The following is a 20,207-nucleotide window of genomic DNA, read 5'->3' on the forward strand; positions in this document are numbered from 1 at the left end:
CTACATAGAAGAAGGAGCAGGATCTCCAGCAGCACAAAGTATTTCAGGAGAGGAGTACCTTCATCTTATAGTGAAGATCACAGACTGAGTTACTTAGTGGTGCTGAAGGGTCACCAGCAGTACAGAGTATTTCAGGAAAGGAACTTGCTGATTAAACAGACACAATCCCCATACTAAAAGATTTCCAAGGAATATTTAGTGTTAGGGAGACGGGCGGTGGGAAGAAGTGGAAGGTACACAGGAAGTTAGGCTTAGTTCACACGTGAATACCGTGTGGTGTAATTTGGTCCGGAAAAAAAAACGCTTCCTAATTAGGCAGTTTTTGGTAAAATACCGCTTCAGAAAACGCCAGGTTTTTCCCTCCAGTGAATGGACCTTAAAAAAAACGCATCCTGGTTTTTGGGCGCGGTTTCCGCCTCCCATTCACCTCTATTGACTTCCTGAGGCGGAATCCGCCTCAAGAAAGGTCATGTTGCTTCTTTTTTCTGCTAGTGGTCGGAATAGACCACCATTGTGAGGGAGCGTTTTATGACGTGGATTCCGCGCCATAATCCGCCCCTCTGTGCCTGTGTGAACGGGCCCTTACTTAGTAGGAAGCTAACAACATGTAAACAAATGCAGAAGATACCACAGACACCTAAAAATCACTGAAAACACTTCTAAAAGTATAAGGGTGCACTTTTAACCCATTAATAACAAACATTAAAACAAAAAAAGACTTTTTTGCCCAGAAAACCCCTTAAAGTGGAAAGAAATCCAAAAACCTAATATCTGCTTATCATTCACTGCCCCCTACTGGCAAGACTGCAAATGACAATTCCAGCACTTTGGCTATAAATTACAGAGTATCAGATTGTAAAGTGATAAACCCGAAATCCTCCCCAATCTCTGCTGGTGACCGAGGAGTCCTGGACCCTGATCTGATAGCAACTGGGTCAGAACCACCAGGGACCTGTAGGTCAGTGTTATACAACCATATAAACACATTTGTTGGTGCAAATGGCCGTCTGCCAAATATGCACCACTTTTGTATCAGAAAACTTGTGTGACCAGAATAATTTCCCTCCAGTGAGTGCAGCTCTGAAGGATAATACTGGTCTGGGCTTACATGGTATCTACTAGCCCCACTGTATCCGGCATTTGGGTGATGTTGGGGGTCCCCCTTAAATGGCACTTGGAGTTGGTGCTCCCCCATATCTACTCCTCAGTATTTACCACCTGGTGTTTGCTCCCCCATATCTGCTCCTCTGTATTTTATATAAATGGGGGAGAGACATAATAAAATATTTTTCGAGGCGTGCTCTGTGCGCCACTTTTTACTCTTCAGAATTTCGTCCCATATAAGATTGATGGCGCCGGTGCTGACAGAAGAAGGCGATAAATGTTCATGACTGGCGTAAACTTTGGGTTTTGTAATTGCTTTTACACACATCACTTATGGCTCATTCACACAGTTTTTTGGTCAGGAAACGGACTCAAATTCCTCCTCCTAAAAACGCCTGACCATAGGACTGTATGGTGACCATAGGACTGTATATAGGACTGTATGGTGACCATAGGACTGTATATAGGACTGTATGGTGACTATAGGACTGTATATAGGACTGTATGGTGACCACAGGACTGTATATAGGACTGTATGGTGACCATAGGACTGTATATAGGACTGTATGGTGATCATAGGACTGTATATAGGACTGTATGGTGATCATAGAACTGTATATAGGGCTGTATGGTGACCATAGGACTGTATATAGGACTGTAGACTGTATATAGGACTGTATGGTGACTATAGGACTGTATATAGGACTGTATGGTGACCATAGGACTGTATATAGGACTGTATGGTGACCATATGACTGTATATAGGGCTGTATGGTGATCATAGGACTGTATATAGGACTGTAGACTGTATATAGGACTGTATGGTGACTATAGGACTGTATATAGGACTGTATGGTGACCATAGGACTGTATATAGAGCTGTATGGTGACCATATGACTGTATATAGGGCTGTATGGTGATCATAGGACTGTATATAGGACTGTATGGTGACCATAGGACTGTATATAGGACTGTATGGTGACCATATGACTGTATATAGGGCTGTATGGTGATCATAGGACTGTATATAGGACTGTAGACTGTATATAGGACTGTATGGTGACTATAGGACTGTATATAGGACTGTATGGTGACCATAGGACTGTATATAGGACTGTATGGTGACCATATGACTGTATATAGGGCTGTATGGTGATCATAGGACTGTATATAGGACTGTAGACTGTATATAGGACTGTATGGTGACTATAGGACTGTATATAGGACTGTATGATGACCATAGGACTGTATATAGGACTGTATGGTGACCATATGACTGTATATAGGGCTGTATGGTGATCATAGGACTGTATATAGGACTGTATGGTGACTATAGGACTGTATATAGGACTGTATGGTGACCATAGGACTGTATATAGGACTGTATGGTGACCATATGACTGTATATAGGGCTGTATGGTGATCATAGGACTGTATATAGGACTGTAGACTGTATATAGGACTGTATGGTGACTATAGGACTGTATATAGGACTGTATGGTGACCATAGGACTGTATATAGGACTGTAGACTGTATATAGGACTGTATGGTGACTATAGGACTGTATATAGGACTGTATGGTGACTATAGGACTGTATATAGGACTGCATGGTGACTATAGGACTGTATATAGGACTGTATGGTGACCATAGGACTGTATATAGGACTGTAGACTGTATATAGGACTGTATGGTGACTATAGGACTGTATATAGGACTGTATGGTGACCATAGGACTGTATATAGGACTGTAGACTGTATATAGGACTGTATGGTGACTATAGGACTGTATATAGGACTGTATGGTGACCATAGGACTGTATATAGGACTGTATGGTGACCATAGGACTGTATATAGGACTGTATGGTGACCATAGGACTGTAGACTGTATATAGGACTGTATGGTGACATAGGACTGTATATAGGACTGTATGGTGACCATAGGACTGTATATAGGACTGTATGGTGACCATAGGACTGTATATAGGACTGTATGGTGACCATAGGACTGTATATAGGACTGTATGGTGACCATAGGACTGTAGACTGTATATAGGACTGTATGGTGACATAGGACTGTATACAGAACTGTATATAGGAATGTATGGAGAGGATATTTTTGGAGGAGGAATTTGAATCAGTTTCCTGACCAAAAAACTCTGTGTGAACGTTAGGGTTAGTTCACATGTAAATAAAGTGTGGCTTACTTTGGCACAGGAAAAAAAAAGCTTCCTACTTGCCAAGTTTTGGAGCTTTTTTTTTTTTTTTTTTTGTAAAAACAGCATATAAAAAAAACGCCAGACTGTTTTCCCCTCCTGTAAAGTGAATGGGCTGAAAAAACCGCGTCCCATTTTCTTCTGTGCGGTTTTCGCCTCCCATTCACTTCTATTGCTTTTGCTAATTTTTCTCTGCTAGCCGTCTCCATAGCCCACCATTGTATGGCGGAGGAGTATAATGTGGATTCCGCTGTCAAACTCCTCCTCCATGTCCCCGTGTGAACGCAGCCTTAGTCTTCATGTGATATGGCACAACATGGCGGACACTACACACCATGGAATAGACTAGGACGTCCCTTATGTCAGTCAGAAAGACTTCGGGGTTACCTTGCTGAGGTGACTGGGGCTCATCCTGAGGAGACTGAAGGAGCCTCAATGTCTGCCAGAATATTACAAGGATTAAACCCAAGTGACATAAAGCTATAGATATAATAAATCCGGAATATTATTACTATTATTATTACTATTATTATTATTACTATTATTATTACCACAGGAGGTGACCGGGGCTGTGGCGGCCGCTCCCGGCTCTGAGGAGATTCAACTTCCCGCCATACTGAGGAGGCCTCGCAGAGTCACCATGACAACCACTAGCCGGGACACCACGTGACGTCACCGTCACCACTTCACGTCCCCAGGTCTCGCGGTGATCACATACTCTCGCGAGAAGACGTCGCGGCGAAAGGAGAGGAGACGGTGAGTGAGGTCGGGGCCGGGATGTGGGGGAGCTAACCGGGGCAACGGGTCAGGGAGCGGCGGGAGGACATCACGAGAGTGTCCGGGCCCGGAGAGGCCTGAGAGCTACTGGACAGAGGGGAGGCGGAGGCTTCATGTCTCCAGGCGCCTCAACTCGGGGTAGGCCTGAAGGCCGCCATTATAAGTGTACAGTGTAATCCTGAGCCAGCTCCATGTACAGCACTGTGTATAAGGCTGAGCCCTGATGGAGAGCCCAGGACCCGATCTATAGTCACCCCATAATAACCCCTCAGTCTCTGCACCCCATAATAACCCCTCAGCCTCTGCACCCCATAATAACCCCTCAGCCTCTGCACCCCATAATAACCCCTCAGCCTCTGCACCCCATAATAACCCCTCAGCCTCTGCACCCCATAATAACCCCTCAGTCTCTGCACCCCATAATAACCCCTCAGTCTCTGCACCCCATAATAACCCCTCAGCACCCCCATAATAACCCCTCAGTCTCTGCACCCCATAATAACCCCTCAGTCTCTACACCCCATAATAACCCCTCTGCACCCCCATAATAACCCCTCAGCCTCTGCACCCCATAATAACCCCTCAGCCTCTGCACCCCCATAATAACCCCTCAGTCTCTGCACCCCCATAATAACCCCTCAGTCTCTACACCCCATAATAACCCCTCAGCACCCCCATAATAACCCCTCAGTCTCTGCACCCCCATAATAACCCCTCAGTCTCTGCACCCCATAATAACCCCTCAGCCTCTGCACCCCATAATAACCCCTCAGTCTCTGCACCCCCATAATAACTCCTCAGTCTCTGCACCCCATAATAACCCCTCAGCCTCTGCACCCCATAATAACCCCTCAGCCTCTGCACCCCATAATAACCCCTCAGTCTCTACACCCCATAATAACCCCTCAGTCTCTGCACCCCATAATAACCCCTCAGTCTCTGCACCCCATAATAACCCCTCAGTCTCTGCACCCCATAATAACCCCTCAGTCTCTACACCCCATAATAACCCCTCAGCACCCCCATAATAACCCCTCAGTCTCTGCACCCCATAATAACCCCTCAGTCTCTGCACCCCCATAATAACCCCTCAGTCTCTGCACCCCCATAATAACCCCTCAGTCTCTACACCCCATAATAACCCCTCAGTCTCTGCACCCCATAATAACCCCTCAGTCTCTGCACCCCCATAATAACCCCTCAGTCTCTGCACCCCCATAATAACTCCTCAGTCTCTACACCCCATAATAACCCCTCAGTCTCTGCACCCCATAATAACCCCTCAGCACCCCCATAATAAACCCTCATTCTTTGCACCCCATAATAACCCCTCAGTCTCTGCACCCCATAATAACCCCTCAGTCTCTGCACCCCATAATAACCCCTCAGTCTCTGCACCCCCATAATAACCCCTCAGTCTCTGCACCCCATAATAACCCCTCAGTCTCTGCACCCCATAATAACCCCTCAGTCTCTGCACCCCCATAATAACCCCTCAGTCTCTGCACCCCCCATAATAACTCCTGTCTCTACACCCCATAATAACCCCTCAGTCTCTGCACCCCATAATAACCCCTCAGCACCCCCATAATAACCCCTCAGTCTCTGCACCCCATAATAACCCCTCAGTCTCTGCACCCCATAATAACCCCTCAGCCTCTGCACCCCATAATAACCCCTCAGCCTCTGCACCCCATAATAACCCCTCAGTCTCTGCTCCCCCATAATAACCCCTCAGCACCCCCATAATAACCCCTCAGTCTCTGCACCCCATAATAACCCCTCAGTCTCTGCACCCCATAATAACCCCTCAGCACCCCATAATAACCCCTCAGCCTCTGCACCCCATAATAACCCCTCAGCACCCCATAATAACCCCTCAGCCTCTGCACCCCATAATAACCCCTCAGCCTCTGCACCCCATAATAACCCCTCAGTCTCTGCACCCCATAATAACCCCTCAGTCTCTGCTCCCCCATAATAACCCCTCAGTCTCTGCACCCCATAATAACCCCTCAGCCTCTGCACCCCATAATAACCCCTCAGTCTCTGCTCCCCCATAATAACCCCTCAGTCTCTGCTCCCCCATAATAACCCCTCAGCACCCCCATAATAACCCCTCAGTCTCTGCACCCCATAATAACCCCTCAGTCTCTGCACCCTATAATAACTCCTCAGTCTCTGCACCCCATAATAACCCCTCAGTCTCTGCACCCCCATAATAACCCCTCAGTCTCTGCACCCCATAATAACCCCTCAGTCTCTGCACCCCATAATAACCCCTCAGCACCCCCATAATAACCCCTCAGTCTCTGCACCCCCATAATAACCCCTCAGTCTCTGCACCCCCATAATAACCCCTCAGTCTCTGCACCCCATAACCCCTCAGCACCCCCATAATAACCCCTCAGTCTCTGCACCCCCATAATAACCCCTCAGTCTCTGCACCCCCATAATAACCCCTCAGTCTCTGCACCCCCATAATAACCCCTCAGTCTCTGCACCCCATAATAACCCCTCATTCTCTGCACCCCATAATAACTCCTCAGTCTCTGCACCCCATAATAACCCCTCAGTTTCTGCACCCCCATAATAACCCCTCAGCCTCTGCACCCCATAATAACCCCTCAGCCTCTGCACCCCATAATAACCCCTCAGTCTCTGCACCCCATAATAACCCCTCAGTCTCTGCTCCCCCATAATAACCCCTCAGTCTCTGCACCCCCATAATAACCCCTCAGCACCCCCATAATAACCCCTCAGTCTCTGCACCCCATAATAACCCCTCAGCACCCCCATAATAACCCCTCAGCCTCTGCACCCCATAATAACCCCTCAGTCTCTGCACCCCATAATAACCCCTCAGCCTCTGCACCCCCATAATAACCCCTCAGTCTCTGCACCCCATAATAACCCCTCAGTCTCTGCACCCCCATAATAACCCCTCAGTCTCTGCACCCCATAATAACCCCTCAGTCTCTGCACCCCATAATAACCCCTCAGCACCCCCATAATAACCCCTCAGTCTCTGCACCCCCATAATAACCCCTCAGTCTCTGCACCCCATAACCCCTCAGCACCCCCATAATAACCCCTCAGTCTCTGCACCCCCATAATAACCCCTCAGTCTCTGCACCCCCATAATAACCCCTCAGTCTCTGCACCCCCATAATAACCCCTCAGTCTCTGCACCCCATAATAACCCCTCAGTCTCTGCACCCCCATAATAACCCCTCAGTCTCTGCACCCCCATAATAACCCCTCAGTCTCTGCACCCCCATAATAACCCCTCAGTCTCTGCACCCCATAATAACCCCTCAGCACCCCCATAATAACCCCTCAGCCTCTGCACCCCATAATAACCCCTCAGCCTCTGCACCCCATAATAACCCCTCAGTCTCTGCTCCCCCATAATAACCCCTCAGCACCCCCATAATAACCCCTCAGTCTCTGCACCCCATAATAACCCCTCAGTCTCTGCACCCCCATAATAACCCCTCAGTCTCTGCACCCCCATAATAACCCCTCAGTCTCTGCACCCCATAATAACCCCTCAGTCTCTGCACCCCATAATAACCCCTCAGCACCCCCATAATAACCCCTCAGTCTCTGCACCCCCATAATAACCCCTCAGTCTCTGCACCCCATAATAACCCCTCAGTCTCTGCACCCCATAATAACCCCTCAGCACCCCCATAATAACCCCTCAGTCTCTGCACCCCCATAATAACCCCTCAGCACCCCCATAATAACCCCTCAGTCTCTGCACCCCCATAATAACCCCTCAGTCTCTGCACACCATAACCCCTCAGCACCCCCATAATAACCCCTCAGTCTCTGCACCCCCATAATAACCCCTCAGTCTCTGCACCCCCATAATAACCCCTCAGTCTCTGCACCCCCATAATAACCCCTCAGTCTCTGCACCCCATAACCCCTCAGCACCCCCATAATAACCCCTCAGTCTCTGCACCCCCATAATAACCCCTCAGTCTCTGCACCCCCATAATAACCCCTCAGTCTCTGCACCCCCATAATAACCCCTCAGTCTCTGCACCCCATAATAACCCCTCATTCTCTGCACCCCATAATAACTCCTCAGTCTCTGCACCCCATAATAACCCCTCAGTTTCTGCACCCCCATAATAACCCCTCAGCCTCTGCACCCCATAATAACCCCTCAGCCTCTGCACCCCATAATAACCCCTCAGTCTCTGCACCCCATAATAACCCCTCAGTCTCTGCTCCCCCATAATAACCCCTCAGTCTCTGCACCCCCATAATAACCCCTCAGCACCCCCATAATAACCCCTCAGTCTCTGCACCCCATAATAACCCCTCAGCACCCCCATAATAACCCCTCAGCCTCTGCACCCCATAATAACCCCTCAGTCTCTGCACCCCATAATAACCCCTCAGCCTCTGCACCCCCATAATAACCCCTCAGTCTCTGCACCCCATAATAACCCCTCAGTCTCTGCACCCCCATAATAACCCCTCAGTCTCTGCACCCCATAATAACCCCTCAGTCTCTGCACCCCATAATAACCCCTCAGCACCCCCATAATAACCCCTCAGTCTCTGCACCCCCATAATAACCCCTCAGTCTCTGCACCCCATAACCCCTCAGCACCCCCATAATAACCCCTCAGTCTCTGCACCCCCATAATAACCCCTCAGTCTCTGCACCCCCATAATAACCCCTCAGTCTCTGCACCCCCATAATAACCCCTCAGTCTCTGCACCCCATAATAACCCCTCAGTCTCTGCACCCCCATAATAACCCCTCAGTCTCTGCACCCCCATAATAACCCCTCAGTCTCTGCACCCCCATAATAACCCCTCAGTCTCTGCACCCCCATAATAACCCCTCAGTCTCTGCACCCCATAATAACCCCTCAGCACCCCCATAATAACCCCTCAGCCTCTGCACCCCATAATAACCCCTCAGCCTCTGCACCCCATAATAACCCCTCAGTCTCTGCTCCCCCATAATAACCCCTCAGCACCCCCATAATAACCCCTCAGTCTCTGCACCCCATAATAACCCCTCAGTCTCTGCACCCCATAATAACCCCTCAGTCTCTGCACCCCCATAATAACCCCTCAGTCTCTGCACCCCATAATAACCCCTCAGTCTCTGCACCCCATAATAACCCCTCAGCACCCCCATAATAACCCCTCAGTCTCTGCACCCCCATAATAACCCCTCAGTCTCTGCACCCCATAATAACCCCTCAGTCTCTGCACCCCATAATAACCCCTCAGCACCCCCATAATAACCCCTCAGTCTCTGCACCCCCATAATAACCCCTCAGCACCCCCATAATAACCCCTCAGTCTCTGCACCCCCATAATAACCCCTCAGTCTCTGCACACCATAACCCCTCAGCACCCCCATAATAACCCCTCAGTCTCTGCACCCCCATAATAACCCCTCAGTCTCTGCACCCCCATAATAACCCCTCAGTCTCTGCACCCCCATAATAACCCCTCAGTCTCTGCACCCCCATAATAACCCCTCAGTCTCTGCACCCCCATAATAACCCCTCAGTCTCTACACCCCATAATAACCCCTCAGTCTCTGCACCCCATAATAACCCCTCAGTCTCTGCACCCCATAATAACCCCTCAGTCTCTGCACCCCCATAATAACCCCTCAGTCTCTACACCCCATAACCCCCCCTCAGTTTCTGCACCCCCATAATAACTCCTCAGTCTCTGCTCCCTATAATAACTCCTCAGTCTCTGCACCCCCATAATAACCCCTCAGCACCCCCATAATAACCCCTCAGTCTCTGCACCCCATAATAACCCCTCAGCACCCCCATAATAACCCCTCAGCCTCTGCACCCCATAATAACCCCTCAGTCTCTGCACCCCATAATAACCCCTCAGCCTCTGCACCCCCATAATAACCCCTCAGTCTCTGCACCCCATAATAACCCCTCAGTCTCTGCACCCCCATAATAACCCCTCAGTCTCTGCACCCCATAATAACCCCTCAGTCTCTGCACCCCATAATAACCCCTCAGCACCCCCATAATAACCCCTCAGTCTCTGCACCCCCATAATAACCCCTCAGTCTCTGCACCCCATAACCCCTCAGCACCCCCATAATAACCCCTCAGTCTCTGCACCCCCATAATAACCCCTCAGTCTCTGCACCCCCATAATAACCCCTCAGTCTCTGCACCCCCATAATAACCCCTCAGTCTCTGCACCCCATAATAACCCCTCAGTCTCTGCACCCCCATAATAACCCCTCAGTCTCTGCACCCCCATAATAACCCCTCAGTCTCTGCACCCCCATAATAACCCCTCAGTCTCTGCACCCCATAATAACCCCTCAGCACCCCCATAATAACCCCTCAGCCTCTGCACCCCATAATAACCCCTCAGCCTCTGCACCCCATAATAACCCCTCAGTCTCTGCTCCCCCATAATAACCCCTCAGCACCCCCATAATAACCCCTCAGTCTCTGCACCCCATAATAACCCCTCAGTCTCTGCACCCCATAATAACCCCTCAGTCTCTGCACCCCCATAATAACCCCTCAGTCTCTGCACCCCATAATAACCCCTCAGTCTCTGCACCCCATAATAACCCCTCAGCACCCCCATAATAACCCCTCAGTCTCTGCACCCCCATAATAACCCCTCAGTCTCTGCACCCCATAATAACCCCTCAGTCTCTGCACCCCATAATAACCCCTCAGCACCCCCATAATAACCCCTCAGTCTCTGCACCCCCATAATAACCCCTCAGCACCCCCATAATAACCCCTCAGTCTCTGCACCCCCATAATAACCCCTCAGTCTCTGCACACCATAACCCCTCAGCACCCCCATAATAACCCCTCAGTCTCTGCACCCCCATAATAACCCCTCAGTCTCTGCACCCCCATAATAACCCCTCAGTCTCTGCACCCCCATAATAACCCCTCAGTCTCTGCACCCCCATAATAACCCCTCAGTCTCTGCACCCCCATAATAACCCCTCAGTCTCTACACCCCATAATAACCCCTCAGTCTCTGCACCCCATAATAACCCCTCAGTCTCTGCACCCCATAATAACCCCTCAGTCTCTGCACCCCCATAATAACCCCTCAGTCTCTACACCCCATAACCCCCCCTCAGTTTCTGCACCCCCATAATAACTCCTCAGTCTCTGCTCCCTATAATAACTCCTCAGTCTCTGCACCCCCATAATAACCCCTCAGTCTCTGCACCCCATAATAACCCCTCAGTCTCTGCACCCCCATAATAACTCCTCAGTCTCTGCACCCCCATAATAACTCCTCAGTCTCTGCACCCCCATAATAACCCCTCAGTCTCTACACCCCATAATAACCCCTCAGTTTCTGCACCCCCATAATAACTCCTCAGTCTCTGCTCCCCATAATAACCCCTCAGTCTCTGCACCCCATAATAACCCCTCAGTCTCTGCACCCCCATAATAACCCCTCAGTCTCTGCACCCCATAATAACCCCTCAGTCTCTGCTCCCCCATAATAACCCCTCAGTCTCTGCTCCCCCATAATAACCCCTCAGTTTCTGCACCCCCATAATAACTCCTCAGTCTCTGCTCCCCATAATAACCCCTCAGTCTCTGCACCCCATAATAACCCCTCAGTCTCTGCACCCCATAATAACCCCTCAGTCTCTGCACCCCATAATAACTCCTCAGTCTCTGCACCCCCATAATAACCCCTCAGTCTCTGCACCCCATAATAACTCCTCAATCTCTGCACCCCCATAATAACTCCTCAGTCTCTGCACCCCCATAATAACTCCTCAGTCTCTGCTCCCCATAATAACCCCTCAGCACCCCCATAATAACCCCTCAGTCTCTGCACCCCATAATAACCCCTCAGTCTCTGCTCCCCCATAATAACCCCTCAGTCTCTGCTCCCCCATAATAACCCCTCAGTCTCTGCACCCCCATAATAACCCCTCAGTCTCTGCACCCCCATAATAACCCCTCAGTCTCTGCTCCCCCATAATAACCCCTCAGTATCAGTCTCTGCTCCCCCATAATAACCCCTCGGCATCAGTCTCTGCACCCCCATACTTACCCTCGGTATCGGTCTCTGCTCCCCCATACTCACCCCTCTGTATCAGTCTCTGCTCCCCCATACTCACCCCTCTGTATCAGTCTCTGCTCCCCCATACTCACCCCTCTGTATCAGTCTCTGCACCCCCATAGTTACCCCTCAGTATCAGTCTCTGCACCCCCATAGTTACCCCTCAGTATCAGTCTCTGCACCCCCATACTTACCCTCGGTATCGGTCTCTGCACCCCCATACTTACCCTCGGTATCGGTCTCTGCACCCCCATACTTACCCTCGGTATCGGTCTCTGCACCCCCATAATTACCCCTCAGTATCGGTCTCTGCACCCCCATAATTACCCCTCGGTATCTGCTCCTCCATACTTACCCCTCAGTATCAGTCTCTGCACCCCCATAGTTACCCCTCAGTATCAGTCTCTGCACCCCCATAGTTACCCCTCAGTATCAGTCTCTGCACCCCCATAGTTACCCCTCAGTATCAGTCTCTGCACCCCCATAGTTACCCCTCAGTATCAGTCTCTGCACCCCCATAGTTACCCCTCAGTATCAGTCTCTGCACCCCCATACTTACCCTCGGTATCAGTCTCTGCACCCCCATAATTACCCCTCAGTATCGGTCTCTGCACCCCCATAATTACCCCTCGGTATCTGCTCCCCCATACTTACCCCTCGGTATCGGTCTCTGATCCCCCATACTTACCCCTCGGTATCGGTCTCTGATCCCCCATACTTACCCCTCGGTATCAGTCTACTGCCTCTCAGTGTAGGTAATTGAGGGCAGGACCACATATGATCTGTATACAGGGCGGCCTTACCCCCGACCAGCCCTGTCTATACAAATAAACACTTCTGTATCTGCATAAAGATGAACATAAGATGCAAGTAGATGGGGGGAGGGGCTGTAATATCCCTCTAGGTAGGACTTGTGCCTCTCAGTACATTACTGCTGTAGTATTGCCACCATTTGCTATGTTTCCGGTCACTTTCTTAGTGTTTGCCTTCCTCTGTACCAGCACTGCTGTATCCACTACTGTCCTGTATCTCGTCCTCCTTGTCTCACGACTTATTACATTTGCAGATGGCTGAAGATCTAGCAAAGCAGCTTGCAAGCTATAAAGCCCAATTGCAGCAGGTGGAGGCGGCGCTATCTGCCAATGGAGAGAATGATGATTTACTAAAGCTGAAGAAGGATTTACAGGTGAGATGAGCAACACAAGCAGCCGGATATGTAGTGTGGAGGTTGTAGGTGCAGTGTCACTGACCGGTGCGGATGTAGGGGGTATACGGCAGTACGTTATTGCCCACCATTACTATATTCACCTCTAACCATGGGCACCACATTGTACACGCTACACAGGGACACCGACAAGATTACTGTAAACGCCAGTCTGTTTGCAAACAAGATTCTGCAGAATTGCATTAAACATTCCTGTGATTTGTTTAATTTCCAGGAAGTCATAGAATTGACTAAAGACCTCCTGTCCTCCCAACCAACAGAAGCCCCCGAAAACTCTGATGACATCACATCGGCCAGCGGTAGCCATCCCTGGAAGGTGGGGGACAGATGTATGTCCGTTTGGACAGAGGACGGACAGTAAGTGACATGCAAGAATTTCTATACATTTACCATGACAATTCAATCAGATGGTAAGAGGGGTTTATGGGGGAGATGTGAAGGTATACAGACGAGGGGTATAGACTCCTATAAAGCTGTTGGGTTGCATTGTTTTCCCGTTCTATGGTTGCAGCCTGCAGTGTAAAGAATGGAGGTTTGTCAATAGCCTCCCCTGTAATATATAAGTGCATGCTTAGTAAATGCTCATGGTAGATGGAGGACTTATCAAGACCAATGTTTAGTATGGCGGCCTTTATAACATCTGCAACTCATTGATGATGAGGCCCACACCTTGTCCTAAATTGAGCTCATCCCCCAGCGTGGTCGCGTGCCTGCACTAGCTCAAGGCTGGCATACACTGTGCATTATATATTCCAGTAAGATACCATCCCTCTAGGTGTGAACAGCGGTCTACGATGACCCAATATTATCAAATCTGGAACAAAATCCACATGAGTTGTGTTGTGATTTTTAGTCTATAGCAAACCCCGACGATCTTGTGGATTTGTCCCCAATTGTTTGGTTCTGGTGCCATATTTGCTTGCACATTGTAACTTCCCCGGGCGATGTTATGGCGGCTTATCAGCCTATTGCAGCAGAAGACTGTCCCTGACTGATTGCACTTTATGATTTTACCATCACGCTGTGAACCAAGCCATTACTCACAAGCTTACAGCCATGATCTCTTTACAGGTGGTATGAGGCCGAGATCGAGGAGATAGACGAAGAGAACGGGACGGCGGCCATTACTTTCCTTGGATATGGAAATGCAGAAGTGACTTCTCTGCTGAACCTGAAACCCGTGGAAGAGGGAAGGAAAACGAAAGAAGATAGCGGCAGCCTCCCCATGTCTAAGTGAGTCCCCCTGTCACCCCTACTCCTCCATTGTTGTCGTGTACGAGCCCCTCATCCCCTGACTGTACATTTCTCCCCTCGATCTTCAGAAAAGAAATGATCGCCCAGCAGAGAGAATACAAAAAGAAGAAAGCTTTAAAGAAGGCTCAGAGGATAAAGGAATTGGAGCAGGAACGTGAGGACCAGAAAGTGAAATGGCAGCAATTCAACAACAAAGCCTACTCGAAGAACAAGAAGGGACAGGTAAACACCGGCTTACAAGGGCACAAATCATTCGTCGTCTTATTTCGGGCTTATATGTTGATGAGGTTTACCTAGAATAGGTTGTAAATATGTGATCGGTGGAGATCTGTCACCCAGGACCCCCGCTGATCAGCTGGATGTAGAGTGCAGCGTGCTATACATATAGAAGGGGCTGTGCATGGTATTGCAACTCTACAACCCTATTCATTTATTTAGATATGCTAATGTAGGTCATGAATATAGAAATCCTAAAAAAAAACCTTAAGGCCCCACATTGCAGAAACGCAGCTTTTGTTGCGGTTTTTTGAGCCAAAGCCAGGACTAGACTGAACAGAAGTTAGAAGTTTGAGTTACTATGTATTTCCGATCCCATTTCTAGCCATTCTTGGCTTTGGCTCAAAAAACTGCAACAAAAAAAAGCTGCGTTTCTGCAACGTGGGGCCTTAGCCTAAAGCGGAGACCCCACAGGACAACCCGCAACAATAAAGTGCTGCGGGAAAAACCTCGGTGGCAACACATCGCTGTTCTTCCTGCAACACTTTAAACAGAAAGTTGCCAAAGTTTTCCTCCGCGGACTTTGTTACAATTTCATCTATGGGGAAATCGCCGGCGTTTCTGTAGATATAATTGACATACTGTGATTTCCATAACTGTGTCGGTTTTGGAAATCGCCGGCGTGTCCACTCCGCAGTTTTTACCGCAACGTGGACATGGGATATGCAAGAATCCCATCCACTGTGCAGTTACTGTCAAATCGTGGCATTTCCTACCCGTGGGGCCTGAGATTTAAGCCCCATGTTGCAGAATTCTGCGTTGTGGAGGTGGTGCGGCAGGACTGCGTTTATCATTACCTGCCTAGTGGATGGATCCCTGACCAATCCCATCCGCACATTGCAGAAAAAAATCTGCAGCAGAAACGTTACGTTTTCAAAACCGCAAGTGATTCTGAAAATTACAGCATGTCAATTATACTTAAGGAAACGCTACTATATATAAATAAATATAGGGGCGGAAAAATGCAATGCACAACAGTTTTGCTTCAACAAATGTTTGGGTTTTTTTTAAAGAAATTCAGTGTGTTCATTTGGACAGCCTTCCACAAATCTGTATCTGCTGCACATCCAGCCTTTACTTGTATTACATACTCTCTTGTTAACCTATTTGTAGAGCGGCTCTTGGAACGCCGTGTCCTGAGCTGTGGTATTGGCTCCTCTTCCATATACAATAATAGCTGTGTACATTACGTACTGGCAGGGGGTGAATCCCTCCGTGGAATGCAGTGTGTAATGTGCACTAGCCACCCGCGTTCTGCTAACGGATCGTATTCCCTTGTTTGCTGACAGCCGACATAAACTACACGGACTTACCTCTCTAATAGCACCAAGACCCATCCATAAGACAGCTGCTGCCTGTACGGGTGATCAGTCATTGAAACAGAGGATTGTGAGTGATGTCCTTGCTCCCCAGGCGACTCTTCATCCAATGGGGGTTTTTATAGGGGTCTGACATTCATTACATACTAAAGGGTGGTCACCCTAAGGATTGGTCATCAATATCAGTGTAGTGGGGGTCTGTTATCTGGCACCCCCACAGCTAAGCTGATGTACAGAGAATGGAGGAGGAAGCAGACAGCGCTGTTCTCTGTGTAGTGACCAGACCAGGTACTGCAGCTCAGCTCCCATTCACTTGTTTTACAGGTACTCTATTGCCAGTTTCAGCAAGACAATTTTTCTATGGCCCGGTGGGGGTGGGAAGGGGTGTGGTTGGGGCGGGGGTTAAGCACAGGGTGTAGATTACTGATGATAGACACTGTTATCGAGATGGCTACTGATGACGGATATCAGTCCTAATGCTGCTATTAACTTCACTACAGCCTCACTACAGCTACATTACACGTCACAGGGACAAGTGACGTGTAATGTAGTTGCCCAAAATTTGGTAGGTGAGTGCGGGGTGGAGCCAAGACCCCCTGCATGTCCTGCATAGTGCTAGAATCCCGGACATACAGGGGGTCCCGGCTCAACCCTGCACTTTGCTCACCTTTTCCCGATGAGCAACAACCAAGCGTCAGTGTTGTGGGTCCTGGCTCAACCCCGGGCACTCGCCGGCTCCACAGCAGCTGCTGACTCCTCGCCGCCGGTACGCAGACCGGTGCAACATGGCCCGGTACTGGTCCGCGGACTGGCGGTTGGGGACCCCTGCTCTATTGCATCTGTTGATTTTTGGTAATGGACTAAATTGGGTATTTTCTCTTTATGATAAAGCTCATGGCGTTCACCTAAGGACACCTTTCAAGGCTTTAATATTTGATGTCTTTTTCTAGGTAAAAAGAAGCATTTTTGCCTCCCCCGAAAGCGTCACCGGCAAGGTCGGCGTTGGCACATGCGGCATCGCGGACAAACCTATGACACAGTATCAAGACACTTCCAAATACAACGTGCGGCATCTGATGCCTCAGTAACGCACCGGAGACCCTTAGGCCAGCATCTTCCTTTTTATTGTTCTATTTTTCTAAAACTAAATTATTTGTTGTCGTATGAGGAATAGCACGACTCTGTATTCATTATTTGGCCTGAAGGCCTCAAGACCTTGGTTACTGGGACGCCCCTCCATATAGGACAAGGCGCTGTCTAAGGGGCCGAGTGGGGAAGGGTATACGGTGGATGCGGCCTGTATACCTAATCCTAGGCCTGACTGAGTGGCCGCTGTAGACCTAGAAATCACCAGTGCGGATTACGCCACAGTCTGCACAGTTCAGCAGACTTTGGTGCAGCGTCTATGTGTAGTCATGTGGAAGAGGTTCTCCAACGATAGGTCATTAATCTGTGTGAGCGGTGGTTGTCTGACACCCAGGACCCCCACCATTCATCTTTATGGCCAATGACATCATGTTCATCAGTCACATGGTATAGCAGCAGCTCAGTCCCATTTAGGGGTTCAGCTGCATCACCAAGCACAACTCCTATACTCTGCATGGTGCTGTGCTTGGTATTAGTGAGGAGGCCGTAGCACTCGCCCAGGCTCTGCAGTCTCTTCTAGCAGCTGCTGCATTGTTGGGCCCCACAGGACACATTGGTGAGCAGAAGCTCGGGAACCTCTTTCACGTTTGTTCAGTGTAAATCTGCATCTGATGTCTTTGCTCTTTGTTTTTCTTGACCTGATCTTTGCATTGTATACTCTACTCCCACCCAGAGCTGCAGGACATGGCATCTGATGGCTGGTTCAGTATGTGGACTGTGCAGGTGCAATTGTGACTGCAGATCCGGATGTCACTAGAGTATGGGACGTGAAATGATGGACGGGTAGCGGATTAAGATGACTTGTCCTCCTTTCCTTATATGAAGGAAGTCCATCAGCGGTGACTGTCTCCTGGAGTGATCGGGGTAACCCTTCGTGTCCTGTAAATACGTCATGTATATACCTGTAGTGGATTGTGCCGTTTCCGCCCATCCAGGACTTCTCCCTCATGTAAATAGGACATTTGTACCTCTGTCACATTGTACAGTTTCTGAGACGTTCGGCGTGTCCGCTGTTTGGCCGCACAACAATGTCAATAACAAGACGCTGAAATTCGTCATCCGTTCTCTCTCATTAGCCAACCGCTGACATTTAGCACTTTGGTTTTCTTTTCACGCCGAGTCCGCTGCCTATTCCTTCTCAGCCGCATCACTTCAAGGATCATCTTATTTTTTACAAAAGGTGGAATACTGTTTAGCTCCGCCCATCCTGATGTACAGACGTGACGGGAAGGGGGCGCTAGTGAGGCACATCTGCAGCAGCCCTGTCATCTAGCAGGTACACTAGTCATTATTATGTGCTGGATGGTGACTTATTTTGTATAACAAGTGTGAATTTCGGTTTTGTATGTATCTTTTTACCAAAATAAATTGTTTTAAAGCGATATTACCCATCGTCACGTAATGTCAGGGCCCAAATAATATAACGTTTCCAGGTCAGAGCTCTGTACGATTCCTTTTCCGAACTCCTCAACCTGCATCTTATTGGGGTCATCTTGTGCACAGGGGTGAAGTCATGCCGTAACATGAAAGACTCATCCCCGGACTATCACCCTACAAGTGGAAGCGAGAGTCGTGCAGTGTCTTGTATACCGCCATATTGTATTCGACAGAACAAAGGACCTGGAGACCCTTCCCATGATGCTCCACTATATGGTTAGTTCTTCAGTATTATTTCCTGTATAGTATTATTACTCAGGTCTCTACACTCTGTATTCAGATGGCTCCCTAGTGACAGACACTAATAATATAGCAAGTATTAGGGACCTCCGCCCCATAAGCAGAGGTTTAATCTGCGGCTCCAGCGCCTTGTTCCCTCACTGCTTCCATCCCACCTGTTGTACTCAGGATTTCAGGGATCGAGGTCAGTGGCTACCTGTGCAGAGGAGGGTTAGAGGGGACGTAACACGTTACAAATGTATTGTATTTAGCTGGGACATCAGGAATACGTTTCAGCACACAAATACACAACATTAGAGATGAGCGAGTAGTGTTGGGATCAGCCGATCCGAACAGCACGCTCCATAGAAATGAATGGATGCACCTGGTACTTCCGCTTTGACGGCGGCCGGCCGCTTAACCCCCCACGTTCCGGCTATGTCCATTCATTTCTATGCGAGCGTGCTCACAACATCTTACATCCTATGACTTGACAAGACTTGCAACTGTGATAAGAATAAGGCCTTACTACATCAAGGAAAGGTTATACTACAAGGACACAAGCCTCAGTGTTATATGATAGTACAGCTGCAAAATACTGATTTATCCCCCAACATTACTATCATCAGGAGATAAGTGACGACTACTGTAAGTGTGTGCAGGTAACAGGGAGAGGCCACAAAGTTGTATCACTGAGTCTTACAAGGGCTTATTTATCCACAAGGTATTGACTCCTATGTACAAGAGTACTATAGGGATGCGCTCACAGTATGGAGGTCGGCAGTGACAGGGTTCACACTGTAATGATGCTTTGTTTAAATGCTTCATCACAAAACAGCATGCAAACAAAACAAAAGCCTAAACCCGTCCTGCTGTAACTAAACAGCAGGTACCAAACACAATACAAAACTGACCTTAGCCGCCGCCACATGGGTGCTCTCTCCTTTAGGCTGCAAACATGTCGGCCCGTTTCAGGCTTCCTTCCTCAGTAATGAAAATCAGGAAGCCTCACCTGAGAACACCCGGGACTAAAGAAAAACCCCGTAGTGGACTGGAAGACTCCCACTGCCAACCTGTCCTCCAGTCCAAGAAATCCCGCCCATAAACCTTTAATAAAGAGCCCGAGCAGACTACGGTATGTTCT

General features: G+C 48.9%; 1 protein-coding gene across 1 annotated transcript; it reads left to right on the forward strand.

Annotated features, from left to right (window-relative positions):
- The first annotated feature begins 3,954 nt into the window (after window positions 1–3,954).
- SMNDC1 (survival motor neuron domain containing 1) lies at window positions 3,955–18,789 on the forward strand. Its single transcript, XM_075258760.1, has 6 exons — window positions 3,955–4,078; window positions 13,254–13,373; window positions 13,627–13,769; window positions 14,484–14,645; window positions 14,735–14,888; window positions 17,212–18,789. Exons 2-6 carry the CDS (start codon window positions 13,254–13,256, stop codon window positions 17,347–17,349), a joined length of 717 nt encoding a protein of 238 aa, XP_075114861.1. The 5' UTR covers window positions 3,955–4,078; the 3' UTR covers window positions 17,350–18,789.
- Window positions 18,790–20,207: the final 1,418 nt, after the last annotated feature.

Source organism: Leptodactylus fuscus, chromosome 10 (assembly GCF_031893055.1).
Source record: "Leptodactylus fuscus isolate aLepFus1 chromosome 10, aLepFus1.hap2, whole genome shotgun sequence".
Taxonomy (NCBI): Eukaryota; Metazoa; Chordata; class Amphibia; order Anura; family Leptodactylidae; genus Leptodactylus; species Leptodactylus fuscus.